Source organism: Myotis daubentonii, chromosome 2 (genome assembly GCF_963259705.1).
Source record: "Myotis daubentonii chromosome 2, mMyoDau2.1, whole genome shotgun sequence".
Taxonomy (NCBI): Eukaryota; Metazoa; Chordata; class Mammalia; order Chiroptera; family Vespertilionidae; genus Myotis; species Myotis daubentonii.
The window spans coordinates 182,228,404-182,242,344 of record NC_081841.1 but is presented as its reverse complement, the minus strand read 5'-3'; the positions used below and the strand labels follow the sequence as shown (position 1 = coordinate 182,242,344).

General features: G+C 41.4%; 1 protein-coding gene and 1 long non-coding RNA gene across 9 annotated transcripts in view; one reads left to right on the top strand and one right to left on the bottom strand.

Moving 5' to 3' along the window:
- Positions 1-13,941, bottom strand: part of CLYBL (citramalyl-CoA lyase) — a 224,912-nt gene that overhangs the window by 22,856 nt on the left and 188,115 nt on the right. For 4 of the 5 annotated variants that reach the window (XM_059685033.1, XM_059685034.1, XM_059685032.1 and 1 more), the window contains exons 3-6: positions 10,165-10,353; positions 5,951-6,052; positions 4,163-4,256; positions 2,620-2,787 (exon numbers count right to left, since the gene is read on the bottom strand). In XM_059685033.1, the coding sequence (XP_059541016.1) occupies positions 2,620-2,787; positions 4,163-4,256; positions 5,951-6,052; positions 10,165-10,353 (553 nt within the window). The remainder of the gene's footprint in view (positions 1-2,619; positions 2,788-4,162; positions 4,257-5,950; positions 6,053-10,164; positions 10,354-13,941) is intronic. The other variant, XM_059685035.1, reaches the window with a different exon arrangement.
- LOC132228510 (uncharacterized) overlaps positions 1-13,941 on the top strand; it is a 107,366-nt gene that overhangs the window by 70,277 nt on the left and 23,148 nt on the right. The window contains exons 2-5 of one of the 4 annotated variants that reach the window (XR_009451360.1): positions 3,496-3,614; positions 5,224-5,275; positions 5,355-5,413; positions 8,881-8,987. The exons of the other annotated variants lie outside the window; for them this stretch is intronic. This is a non-coding gene — a long non-coding RNA (uncharacterized LOC132228510). The remainder of the gene's footprint in view (positions 1-3,495; positions 3,615-5,223; positions 5,276-5,354; positions 5,414-8,880; positions 8,988-13,941) is intronic. 4 annotated transcript variants of the gene reach the window in all.

Below are 13,941 nucleotides of genomic sequence, written 5' to 3'. Positions count from 1 at the left end.
AAAGCAAATATTTTATACAGAAGAGTTGTTATTGACAAGTTACTGAGAGGGTGCAAAATTGGAAGACATTAAAATTTATGACCATGAAATCCTTTTTACAGTACCACTTGATATATCATGCTTTAAATCAATACCTGTCAAGTCTTTTAGGTAACTGTATGATGCTGTCATTTTTGTCTTCTATAAAAGACTGCAAAAAAGAGGAAAACCTATAGAGTTTCATATTTATAATCTTTCTTCTCAGCATGTAGTACTGGAGTCAGCTCTTAGAGCTTTATTCTAAGGTTTATTTTTGGGTTATTTTCATAGAAATAATACCTAAAGTTAACAGCTATTTTATACAGCCAATGCATTGATTTAAAATCTGCCTACATGGGCTGTGGCTCTGTGAAACAATGACCACAGAAAAGAAACTACAACCCACTGTTTCATGCATGGTTCACTTTAAAAAACTACAACTCATTAAAAATATATGTAATTTTTTAAAGTACAGAAAATCCGAATAACACAGACTGCGTGTTTCTTTCAGTGTTATGGATAACACAATACTTTCACTGAATTTTAAATTTTCAACCACCTGCTTCAGACAGGACGTGTGTCTGTCCTTCCTTCCTTCCTTCCTCTCCTCCCTTCTTGTGCAAAGCCCAAGGTATGGAATTAAATGATAAATAATTAGGACAAATAGATCATGAGTGGCCTAAAATACTTATTAAATCATTTATTGTTTTAAAATACTACAAATAATCTCCTATCTTATCAGACTAATTACCTTTTATTGGCATGTAGAAATATAATTGGGACAACAAAGACCTTCTTTCTAAAAATTGCAAAATGGCCATAAAGTGTAGCTCCCTACTTTACTGACTTGTTTGCTTGAATATATAATGGGCACTGTACCCTCTGTGCCTCCCCACCCCCCCCTCCCATTTTTTGTGTGATTTAATACTCCCTGTTGTTGAGAAACAATAGTGCCAAGCCCATAAGCTCCTCATGCTGAGTTGGGCACAGTCTAGAAATTTAAATCTGATTTGAAATAACTTGTCTTCTGCGATTGAATTAGGGACCAATTTAATGTGGTCCTGTATCTTGGAGACACCCTCAAACTCCTTTGTAAGTTCCGGAGCAAACATTTACCCCAGAGGAGACTGAGGACACCCAGGTTATACTGAGTGATGGTGACAGAGGCCCGCGTCAAATTCAGCGTTTTCTGTTTCTTATTGCATTAGTGCCCATTTCAGAGCAACATCTGGTTGCTTGGCAGCCAATGCCGCACATTTTAGACCAACGACATCGGGGTCTATTAGATAGATTTCATGGAGTTTTTCTCCAACTTTTCCATTTGGGCCACGTCCTAACCAGTCGTTAGGAAAAGGCTGGTGTACAGGCCAGAGGGACAAGGACAGCCCCAGGACCAGGGCAGGGGCCCTCTTTCTTTCTCAGTCACTATTAAATGTAGGGGGGATCTGTTAATAGCTCAGATGATTGAAAATATTTCCCCGTAAGAGACTGCATGCATTTATTTATTTATTTACAAATTTGCGGGGGTCCCATTTTAACTCTTTATGTTAAAAACACAAAATCAAATATCAAAGCTTGATTTAATTCTAATAAACCACTTAAGATGGTTTCTTAAGCCTCCAATTTTACTTTGGGTTAAGTCATCATCCATTTAGATATCTTGTGCATTTAAAGTCACCTTAAGACATGTTTCTTTAGTAACCCCTAACTGGACACATTTCAAAAATATTTACCAAAGGGATAGCATGGATGCTTGTCTTTTTTCCTTATTATTTGGATACAATTCTGAGCATGATATTTCTAGAACGTGCAGCAGAAGGACAAATAAGAATAAAAGATTTTAGAGTGTTTTTTTAATCCATGGTTGCACATGTGTGTATGCAATTGCAGACATGTGTTTGGGTATAGAATTCTATTGTGGTTTCTCAAAAAATAGATTTCTGTTGCAAAAACACAATTTTCGGTTGCTCCCTGGGCTCCCGGGGCCTGAGTGACCAGGCACACCAATCAACAGATATCCGCCTGCGCTCCAGGACCGGATTGTGAGGGACCCGCTGATCACAGTGCCAGCCAATGCCCGTAGGTGCTGCCAGGTGCATAGACACATATCGGGAGGTGGAAGAGAAAGAAGGAGCTTGGAGTGGCAGATGAATAAAAACCGAGTTATGAGTGAAAAAAATAAAAAAGATATCACCAAATTTTTTTCTCCAGAAATTCATTAATATTTGGACTACCGGAGGAAATTTTTCTTTAACCCATCAACACAAACTCGTTAGGCAGTTCACCCCAAAATACTTCTACGACAGTCTCATCCCTCCCCTCGTGTCAGCAACAAGTGCAACAAAATACTTAAGAGGAAAGAAAAAAAAAAGGTCACTAATCTAAAGAGAAAATGAAATAAGTGATTTGCTTGTTGACTGGCAGAGCCCCCAGAAAACCCTGACCATTTGTTAGGCGGGTTCTTGCCCTGGATGGCTTTTTCGTGTTTCAGATAGTAGAACAGGTAGGTATGTGAACTACCTGGCTACCTTAAGGAACACTGACTTCTGGAATGTTCGCAAATCTAGACACTGCTGTTCACGATACCGTCGAGGACCATACCCGTAAATCCCATCGCAGCTCCTTCTCTCGCTTGCCTGAGAAGCCCCTCTTCGTCTCGAAAGTCGATGTACACCAGGTCTATGGCCTGTAGACCGAAGGCCTTCGCCACAACAATAATCTTTTGTCGGGCGTAGAGAATATCTTGGGTTTCTTTACTACTTGTTGCACCTGAAAGTGGGACGTTGGCAGAAAAAGGAGAGGGGTTAACTTTGGAAACTGAAACCATACATCTCTTGCAGAAACTCAGTATGTAAGGATGGCTAAGTCCTCCCTGGAATTGCTGCCCAGCGAGGCGGTGACGCAATATAGACGAAGAGGGATCTGTGGAGGCAGAGTTAGACCTCATGTCCCTCGTGCTGGGCGTCTTCCAGGATGATGACTGTGTGCGCCAAGACAAGGCCCCTCCCCCTCTCAGGAGCCAGACTCATGAATGACTTGGTAGGTGGGTGACGAATGACTTCTGATATGTATTTTTCCCTTTTGCCATCACTTGGAAATTGTCGGTCCAAAGGTAGCACCGCAGAAGGTGGCCAAGTGGCTGTGTAAGGAAATGGTTAAGTTCGCTCACTGAGCCCAGAATTTCACGTGCTGGGGTTGCATTGCCCTGTGATCACTGAGGTTCTAAGCCAGATACTTCGGGGTTTGGATGGAGAACTTAGAGAAATGGAAGGGCACTCATTTTGAGAGAGGCAGAAAGTCTCCACTAAACTATTGGTGATACTAAGTCCTCTGGAAAGATTGGTATTAAAATAAGTTCCTTTTCTTTTCACCCTGGGGGTGGGAGGGAGTGTGTTTACATTTGCTCAGGGAAAGCTCCCGTCTCAGGTCGCTGGGACGGTGGCTCTGAAACACCTGTGACCGTGGCTTCTTTTCCAGATGCACCGTCTCAGACCAGGGGCACCGTGCCCAAGCGATGGGGAAGAGCAGTGAGAACAGGCATGCATACGATCTCAATGAATATTTAATAATAAGGGTTCTGAGACAGATTTGAGGAGGTATTTAAAATCTATTTTAAATAATATTTACATACTACATTTAATATAGAAAATTATTTAGTAGAATATATGTGAAGCTGCTTTAAATTTGTGTTAGGGGCCTCAATCCCCTTTATACTGACGTGAAAACAAAATATTTGAGCAACAGAGAGGATGTTCACATAATACTTATTATGAACAAAGTAGATGCTGTCTCTCCCTGAACACGTCTGAGGCTGCAACGGCCTTTTTATTAGTTATTTTATAAATGAACAGAGGTAATGGTGTTGTGTTCTGAAAGCAGGACACCGGTGAGATGTCCTAAATTATCAGGAAGTGTTGTCCATTCAGCTGAAAACCATTGTCATGGTTGGCAAATATATTGTCATGTAAATGTTCGTTTGTGAAGGGGCCAAGAAGAAAAGTATACCCGTATACACAGAGAGAATGAGAGAGAGAGAGAGAAAGAGAGAGAGAGAGAGAGAGAGAGAGAGAGAGAGAGAGAGAGAGAGAGAGAGAGAGAGAAGAGAGAGAGAGAGAGAAGAGAGAGAAAAACGAGTCTTTGACACCTATGCTGGCTCGAAAGTCTTCTCCTCCGAAAACGACAGCGTCTAGGAAAAGGCCCACTGGAGGCCCGGCCTCTACTGCTTCTTTGCACACTGCCTGTAAAAGAGCAGAGCGGAACATCTCACAGAAACACACGGAGAGAGAGAAGCCGCACGGTAGAGATTCAGCACCGGAAAGATCCAGCTCTGAATACAAGGCAGTTTGTCTGAAAGCAGTCCTAAAAATGCAGCCCCAATCACCCCTTTCCAAAGGCATTTAACATTGTTCAAGATAAGTATGCTGTATAGATTGGCTTGCTTTAATGGATTATATTAATATAGTTAGAATGTTTGAATTGTAGTTCATCCAATTGCTAGAGAAACTTTGAGTTAACTCAGTTTGATTGTACTATAAGTAATTTATATTTTTCCAAAATTTGTTTTTGCTTTAAGAGACTCAAACCATACACATAAAGCCACAGGAAAGAAGGAAAGAATTTTTAAATCAAACTAATTGAATTATTTGCATTAGGATCAAGATTTCTTAGTAAGTGGTTTTGGGATTAAAGACACACAAGACAAAAATCTACAATGCCAGAGGGGAAAATAAAAATGCAACAAGTCACCCAAGACGTATTAATAAGCAACTTTGATATTTCTATGTGAAATAAAGATAAATGACATTCGTCGCAGACATAACTGTGAACCTACAAAGGTCATGCTAATATATGTGGGTGGGGATGACATGAGAAACCCGTGAGGACCCTCCTGATTAATTTCAGGGGTTATAAGTGCTTCTCAGTACGTTATGGAATAAAATGGCAAAACAGTGCTAAAAATTGAATCGTTATATGAATCTAGCTGCCTCTACGAGATATGCTTTGATTATATTTCTAGAATTCTAGGGTGGGCTTGGAAGAATCTGTGGTTAGTGGTGTAAACACGCTTGAAGCAGCTCCCCAAACATTTGCACTCTGCCCCTCCGGCATGGCCCAGTGGGTCTCAGAGTTTCCTCTCAGAGCGTTTGCTCACGTATTACCTCTCCAGTACAGCTCAACTATCGCTTTATTTTGTTTTGTTTTTAGGAATTTCTTCTCTCCTGCCCTCCGGGATAGGGTGCTACACTGATGTTCACAGGTCAGGTGTAATGTGAGGCATATTTTGGAAAACAATTTAAATGACAACTGATAAAGGGATTTTTTTTTTTACTAGCTAGCTATTAATTTGTCAAGGCAAACAGTTTGCTGCAAACAAGAAATGCTGGAAAACACTTGGGTAAGATAATCTTCCTGATATATATTAAGAAATAGTTTATGTTCTAATGTGGTAAACTGAAATAATATACCACAAATTATTGGCATATACTAACTAGCAAATAGTAATGTTATCAACTGGACTTTATGGATGATGTTGCTACAGAGACCAGAAAGTTTCCCAATAAAAGACAATTGCTACAAAAGAATAATTGAAAGTTAATTCATAAGGGTGACAAAATAAATTTTCATGCACACTTAATCTATAAGTGTAATAATTCAAAGCACATATCTTACATAGAGATTATTAAATTAAAATTATTGCTAGGAATCTACAATTTAAATATTTAGGACTGGGTAGTTTTTCCTTGCTACTTAGCCAATTTCTTTTCTAAGATGCTCACAATCTGGTTTTGGATAATTACAAATAATAAATTGTGATCAAGATTTACTTTGCTTATAAATTTTTTCAGAAAAATATTTTAAGTTAATATTGAAAAGAAGAGTTGTCTTTAGGTAATAAAATACTAACTTCTAAGCCACATTAGGGTTTTCTTACCTTAAAATTGAGCAAACCCATTGCAGTTTCCACAAAAGGGATTAAATTCATAGGTTGTTCAAGTTTTCGGCCTTTTAAGTAGAATGAAAATTTGTCTGAAAACTAAAATCGAAATTGTCATAGGTGATTAGTGAGGGAAAACGTACAACCACTGGAATGTAGACACAGAAGTAGTATTTAAGTCTTTGACCTGAGGAAGTAATATCCCAGCCTCTTTGGTCCACACAAAAGAATTTAAAAAAAGAAAAGAAAAAAGAGGAAAGACCAAAGGAAAAAAAGGTAACAAAGTTCCCACCAAACTAAATAGGAAAACCCCAAGCATTATACTTTTTTTTTTTTTTTTCCTAAAGGAGCAATTTGAGGCCTAGGACTTAAAACTGGAAGGAGAGATACTCGAGTTTAAATGCTTCCCTTAAAAACATATTTATTTAAGACCTCTCACCCTCACTTTTTAAATGCAAGTGGTGGGCCCCTAAAACAATGCCGCCTTGCCCTACCTGCCCTTCTGTTTTTGTTTCATACCCAGCACTGACATCAGTGTAACTGCTCAACCTTCTACGTGGAATCTGTATTATTCATTATCGTACCATTACCCTTTGTTCAAGAGGGTTTTCTTCATAATTTTTTAGCTTACCTAGGAAGACCTTAAAAAGGAAGTTTAATTCTTTGAAGACCAAAGCTCGCCAATTTTTTCCATGAGACCAGTTCACAGCTAGCTCTGTGCTGCCAGTGGGGTAGCCCAAATTCCAAAATCTATCATCTGGAAACATACAAAAGCTCTTGCACAGACACCCCCCCCCCCTTTCAAAAGGAAAAAAAAAAAAACCTCACCACACTCTAAATTGTAAATCTATTATGTCTATCTAGATCTAATCAGATGTGGGAAGATTAAAAAAAACACACAGGTATGACAAAGATATTTTTGTAAATAAAGATGAAAACATATATATCCATTTTAAATTTAAGGAATATTCATCCACTAATGGATATCAAAGGAAAAGGGAATTTTAATCATCTCTCCATTCAGTCTCAGTTGGGTAAATCATATCTAAGAGATTTGCATAAATATAAACCATCAAAGACTTTTCATCTTCAAAGGGGGTTTCAAGACCCTATAAGCTTTGTACTGTAATCATCGCAGGTCACCACCCTGCAGGAATAGGGCTGCTATGGCAACATAAAAAAACTAATGCTTAAGGCTTAGCATAATATTCTGACTAATAGAAAGGAAACTCATTTTAAAAGCTGGCAGCCTATTTACCAGAAGCAGGATTAGAGGTGTTATTTCCCCTTTTAGCTGCCCCCTCCTTGCCTGTGCACCCCCCCCCCCCTAAAAAATCTAATCACTGGGATCTTTAAAAAGCTTTTGAGCAATTTGCAGTAACTTTACAATTAGGCTAAAATAAATCACAGCTTTCAGTAATGAAGAATTATTCCCAGTTGCTCCCACTGCCCCCTCCCTTCCTCCGTCACCATCATCATCACCTCCTTAGTAACTTTGCAAGGGAAGGAATAACTCAACCGAAATAGCAAGAAAGAAGAGAGGGCTACAATTTAATGGGACAAAATGTATAGTATTCCATGTAAATGAAAATAAAACATAATTTATGTCACATTTAAGCTAGAAAGTAGGTAGTGACATATTGGTGGTTTTGGTGTTACATATCCAATGGAGGGATTCTTTTTTCTCATTAAAAAAAAATCGTGCAATGTTACTTGCTCCATGGTTTGTGATAATAGTTATAATTACAAAAATCATCAAGTTTAAAACTAGGTAAACACTCTACAATATATTCCCTGTTCTCAGTGAGAAAAATCTCCAACCCCTTTTGTTTTTTAAGCCAATAGGGGCATTTAAAAATTAAATATTCCAGCCCATCCTCCTTCCCCTCCTCCCCTTCTTTCTTAAAAAATTGCATTAAGTACACACACAAAAGGTAACTAGTGGAGAAGTTTCAATTAATTTTTTCAAAAGGAGACGATTAAATGTTTCCGGCCTGGTAAAGTGTTCATTTCAGCGAGGTGGAGGGACTGGGGGGAGGTGGGGGGAGGAAAAGAAGGGGGGAAAATCACAAAGAGATTGGGGAGGAGATGAAGTAGCAGGGCTCAGCAATTCTTTCAATTCCAGTGCACACCCAATAGTGTGTTGGAAGAATGCACACTGTTCGGGATTTGTGGGAGAATTGTCCCACGACAAAGGAGGCAGAGTCACGCTTGTTATAGTCCAATAAGCCGTGCCAGTCAAACAAGAACCCACACTAGCGACAAAAGGCCAGCAAGAGATTCTCACACAAAAGAAAACAAGGAAGCCCATCTTTCAGTTGTGCATCAGGCTCTGGATTTTATGCTTCACATAAATACAAACGGAGAGGAAAAAATAAACAGCCCAAAAGACTTCTGTTAACTAGAAATCCCATTTAGATTTCGGTACGTTCCTCACATCCAGGGATTTAAAACAGGGGACAGAAGCTGGAGCTGAAGGCTGGGGTGGGTCTTCTCCTCTCCGATGAGGGTAATAACGGTGATAAATAGACATTAACTGGGAAACCAAAAGGGAACAGTGGCTTCGGATTCCATTTCAATCAATTTAAGACACATTCAAGGCTAGAAGCCCTTGAAGATATTAACCTAGTATAACCAGTATCTCCCGGCCTCTGAGAGTTGACCTCGGAGAGGAGCGCTCCAGTGTAGAGAGTAAATATGAGTCCTTGAACACCGGGCTCAGAAGGTACCAACGCGGAGCTGTCCAGCTTAAGAATAATGGCAGCTACCTGTGCAATTCTAAGTTCTCTAGTAGCTGCATTAAAAGAGTAAAATGAAGCAATTAACATTATTAAAAACCAATGCAGCCTAAATATTATCATTTCAACGTGTGAGAGGTCAGGGGACTACAAAATCTTCAAAATCCCATGTGTATTTTACACTTCCAGGACATCTCAATTTGTACTTGCCACATTTCAAGCGCTGGGTACCACATGTGGCAGGCAGCCACGGCACTGGAAAGCACAGGCCCAACGTATCTATGTGCGTTAAAAAGGTGAGCCGTTTCCTCAGGTGTTACAACTACTCAGTGTGTTGCTACAGTTGCAGCCACAGCCTTCAAGTAAGCCCAGATGTGGCGTCAAAATCACCACCGTCCACACGCCCTTACCACGCTTCCAGCATATACGTGTCACAGGCCCTCTGCCCTGGAGTGGCACAATGGAATGTTATTTTATTCAGCAGAGATCTGCAGAATCATAGCACCCCTTAAGTAAAATCTCGCCTTCCCCCTCCCCCTCCTGCCCCATTTTAACAATGAAAACAATCATAGTATAATTAGGCCCATTTCAAAGTTTTCTTAAGTAATTTGACATGCCAGGTTTTTATTGGCCGAAAAGTCTGTCATGAAACACAAACACACCTGTCAGCAATTTAAAAAGGAGGAACTAGAGAACTGTTCAGGAAATAATATCTGTGCTAATTAAAGCCACTGGTTAAAAGCTTCCTGTTTATTCCTCTGTTTGCCCTAAGGAGTGACCTTTACCTCTCCTCCTCCAGGTTCACTTTTTCATTTGTGGCTAATGTGCTTTCTGGGTCTATGCCAGCCGTGGGCAAACTACGGCCCGCGGGCCGGATCCAGCCCGTTTGAAATGAAGAAAACTAAAAAAAAAAAAAAGACCGTACCCTTTTATGTAATGATGTTTACTTTGAATTTATATTAGTTCACACAAACACTCCATCCATGCTTTTGTTCCGGCCCTCCGGTCCAGTTTAAGAACCCATTGTGGCCCTCGAGTCAAAAACTTTGCCCAACCCTGGTCTATGCTGTCTTCCAAAGAAGCTGGCTGGGTAAGGCCCACTTACAGCACTGCTCTCCCAGGTGGAGGGCTGGGGCCTGGCAGGGTGTAAGAAGCTATCCAATCTCAGGCACGCTAGTTTTCAAGGACTGCTCTGTGAGGGCTACTGAGGACCCTGTGCTGTCCAGTCCACGAATCTGATGAGGGAGCAGAGGCATCATTTCAAGAGTAGAGCTGTCCCGTTAGAACACGTTGGGCAAAGCCAGGTTCTCTGGGGGTGAAGAATATGGTCTCTTGGGCTCACTCCTTTTTCTGAATCCCCTTTCTGCTCTGTGTATGTATTTTCAAAACCGGCAGCACCCAAATGCTTCCTTTCTGCTACTCCTTCTTCGCCAGTCTTGAGTCTTGAATTAAAGCAGAGCATTAGCTACTCACCCACTGGATTTCCTCAGGCCCTTCCACCTTGGGTAGCATCAGGCTGGAAGGAAGGACCCGGGACTGCAGGAGGGTCTCCAGGTCTTCTTCGGCCAGGCCACTGGACACCGAGTTGATTCTCACACACTTTTCGGTTGGGCCCAGATCAAAGTCTTCAAGAGTTTTTACTATTCTTAATCGAGCTTCAGTCTGTAAGTGTTGAGAAAATGAATCTCCTGAGTATATTATCATTGAGAGGAAACAATACAACTGTCTGTGAAACTGTTACGTGGATTCAAGCCTGAGCACCATTACTATATCTACAACTTTCCTGTCTACCAAATACTAGTAAATGGTATTTGAAATAAGTCATCCGATCTGATAGACTGATTTCCAGACTTCATTCAAGGTGACGTGGAACAGAGGTGATGGTCACTGTAATGTATATTAGCATACTTCTAAATAGTAGTATCATTTTGCTCATTAACATTACTTCTCAATTGCAAAAGTAAATTAATTGATAGGTAGCATTTACTTGGTACAAGGCATGGTTCTACGTCTTCTATCTGCTATTTCTCATTTAATAAATATGAGAAGCTAGATAATATGGGTAATGGCAATCTCATCTGTCAGCGTAGTCACATTAGGGGAAAAAAATAAAAATTTGTTTTTCTTTTTCCATATGCTTCATGCTTTTTACTCACTTTTTTTTAAAAAAAATATTTTTTACAATGGAGTTGAATCTTGACACTTAATTAGGAAGGCACGCATAGGAAACTGACACTCCACGCTACAAAAAAGCTCCAACTTATTCAGAAGGAAGGCAGTAATATCACCAAGAAACCCCTTCATGAAGTGGAAGGAAATATACATGTTTTTCCTTTGATTTGACAGTCTTTGCTCCAGTTAAGGAAAACTGAAAGGTTGAAAGCCTGCCTCAGTATCTGAATTGTCCTCAGCAAAACTGTATGAATCCAAACATGTTATTGATTGGCTTTGAGTTGGGGGTGATGAAGGTGAGGGGAGCTGGGAAAGGAGTGATTGAGGGGGTGGGGGTTGGAGTTGAAAGAAAAGTACTTTGAGGTCATTACTTCCTGGCTATTTCAGTTTCAAAAACAAATTCCTTCAACTTGCCAACAGCCCTCAACTAATTCTCATTGTCAGAATGAACACGTATCAAAAGTAGTTTCATGTGGGAAGAGATTTTATGATACTAATAAAACTTTAAAGCTTCTCACGGCGGATGAATGTGGTTTAAAAAGAAAAGTTTTAACAATATGCAGCCATTTGCACAGCAATACTTATCTAGGAAAATAGCAAACCGAAACGGTGACAAAAAAGAATGATTTGAGCTGATGTTGAATCTCAGTCTAAACAACAAGACAAGCCAGGACAGTAGATGCAAACCAGACGGAAGTGGGCCTACGACCCCATGGAAACAGGGAAGGCGTCCAAATGTGGTCCGAGTTAAACAGTGTGAGGAAACGGTAGCTTAGAGTTGTCAGGTCAGATGGAAACAGAGGACGTAGGACAGTTTAAGACAGCTCCGTGGAGGCCTGATTTACAGAGCTCCGATTGCCAATAATTAGACCAAGCTTAGGCACAAGCAAGAAGCGCTCACACGAGCTAACGGGAGGGTGACACAGCCACAGCGGCCTGGTTCCACGCCATGCTGTTGGCCATCCCACGGCTCTAAGACGCATCTGCTCCTTTACCGTGCCCTCTTGTTACATCCACTAAAAACGAAAATCCCGAAGGTGAAAAGCAGGCGTTAACTCAATGTCCTGGTTCCCAGGCTGTCTAGAGCTGGCGAGAGAAATGCGTCCAGCTCCTGGGCAGTGCGTGCACTTAGGTCCCCGGCCTCGGAGAGCCTGAAATGTGCTGTGCTCCGTGTAGCCTGCACCACCACAAACTCAGGATTGCTGCAGCTCGTAAACATTGCAACTGGCAGGATTTCTTTCAGTAGCAGGCCGAGCTTGTGAAGGGTCTGTTGGGACAGTGAATGGAGAATGGAAGGGAACTCGCTAGATCATTTAGGCTGAAATGCATTTTAAAACTAGAGCTATTGGACTCTTCTCTGCTTTCATCTGCCTGTGTGCGCAAGGACACAGGATCACTGGCAACATCGACTTCCTGCATTGTTAATGTTGGTGTCAAACAAGATGTAACCTTTACGTTGTTTTGCTGTTTCACTTGGATTTGAAAGGGGACTGTTTGTTCAAAGCTCATGTTCTAAACCCACTGGTGATTTTTATCTCAAGTCAGATTGCCATGGTTTCAGCACATTCCGGTTTACTTAGTAAAATTCAGCCCTTGAGAAATTGGCTGCAAACGAAGTACCGAATTCCAACTTTAGGCATAATCTGATTAGTACTTTTCCTGTTCCAATAATGAGCAGCAAATAATCAGCATTTTATTAGACTTTTTCTCCCCCTCCCCCCCCCCCAACTTCTGGCTCAGAATTAAAACCGAGCTCTTTCCACTTCATCATTCTGTACCTTTCCAAAAAAATAAAAAGATGGCTTTGGAGATATATTGCCACACAACACCCTTATTAACAGGCTGTTGCTTGCTGCAATTTACATAAACTAAGTGTGCATCCCTCTGCCATGTATCCCAAAATATCCAACCACGGAATTCACACCAACCAACAAGCATGGTGATTTTTTTTTCTTTTTGGTATTTTAATGGTGAAATATGTTACTGTGCTAGCAAACATACCCATGCCATCTGTCGGGTGAGAGGAAGGCAGTTTCTAAGAACAATTAAGTTTAGTTCGGGGTGTTCAGCTAGAGAGAGCCACAGTCCACCCAGTTGTGAAAAGAAAGAAATGGGGTTCACTCCATTCTCTGCCTTTCCCTCTCTCTCCTCCTCCCCTCTAACTTCTTGCTACCCTCTCTCTCTCATCTCCATCTCCTCACTCCCTTTCACATTTCTCTCCTTTTCTCCACTCCTGTTTGGCCCTGACCATCCTTTCATTTCTATCTTGTTAGGGGATTAGCAAATACAGCCCGGCAGCCACATCTCCTCAGAAGGGCTGGCTAGGTGATCTGCTGAGATTATTGGGAGCCGAGTGCTCCCTGGAGAAAGAAGGAAATGAAAACGAAAGCAAAAAGAGGCCACTCAAAAAAGATCTTTTTTGGGGGTGGGGGTAGGGGAGTGTCATATTCTGGTAGCAAAACGGGTTGTTCAAAATGAGGTTTAAATGGAACCGCATTCTAAACGCGCTAACACGACAGGGCGGCTTTGGTGAGCGCTTCTCGTGTAGGATGAACTTGTTCCCCTAAGAACTGACAACCTGGAAAGGTCGGAGTAATGGAGCGAAGGCCTTTAGCAACAGTCACATCAGGTCTTTGCAGACTAGTCAGCACCGTGTGCTTGGGAGCAGGTCTGATTCCAGGTGGGCCCCGCGGAGGTCGCGGAGAAAGCTGGCCCGGGTCGGAGTCTTCCCAGGGCCCTGGTCTAAAAGGGGGTGCTAGCGGAGGTCCCGCATTCAATCGATATTCCGTGCCAAGGGCTGCTCAGTGCAGTGGACCGGTGGCTAATAAACTTGTCCTTCTACATAAGCCACCGTATTATGCGACTGTGTCTGGGCCAGGAACCAAGGCGTGCTATGATTTCAGAGCCTGGGTCCTTGTCACCTGGGGAAGGGACACGCTCTGGTGACGTAAGAAAGCGGATAAATCAACCATCACCGAGACCTGCAGACTCCGAAATTAAAGGAGAAAATATGCGTGCAGTTGGTTCAATTGGCACCCATTAAAGCTAATAACTAATCATCCTCGCAAGTTTCTAGCT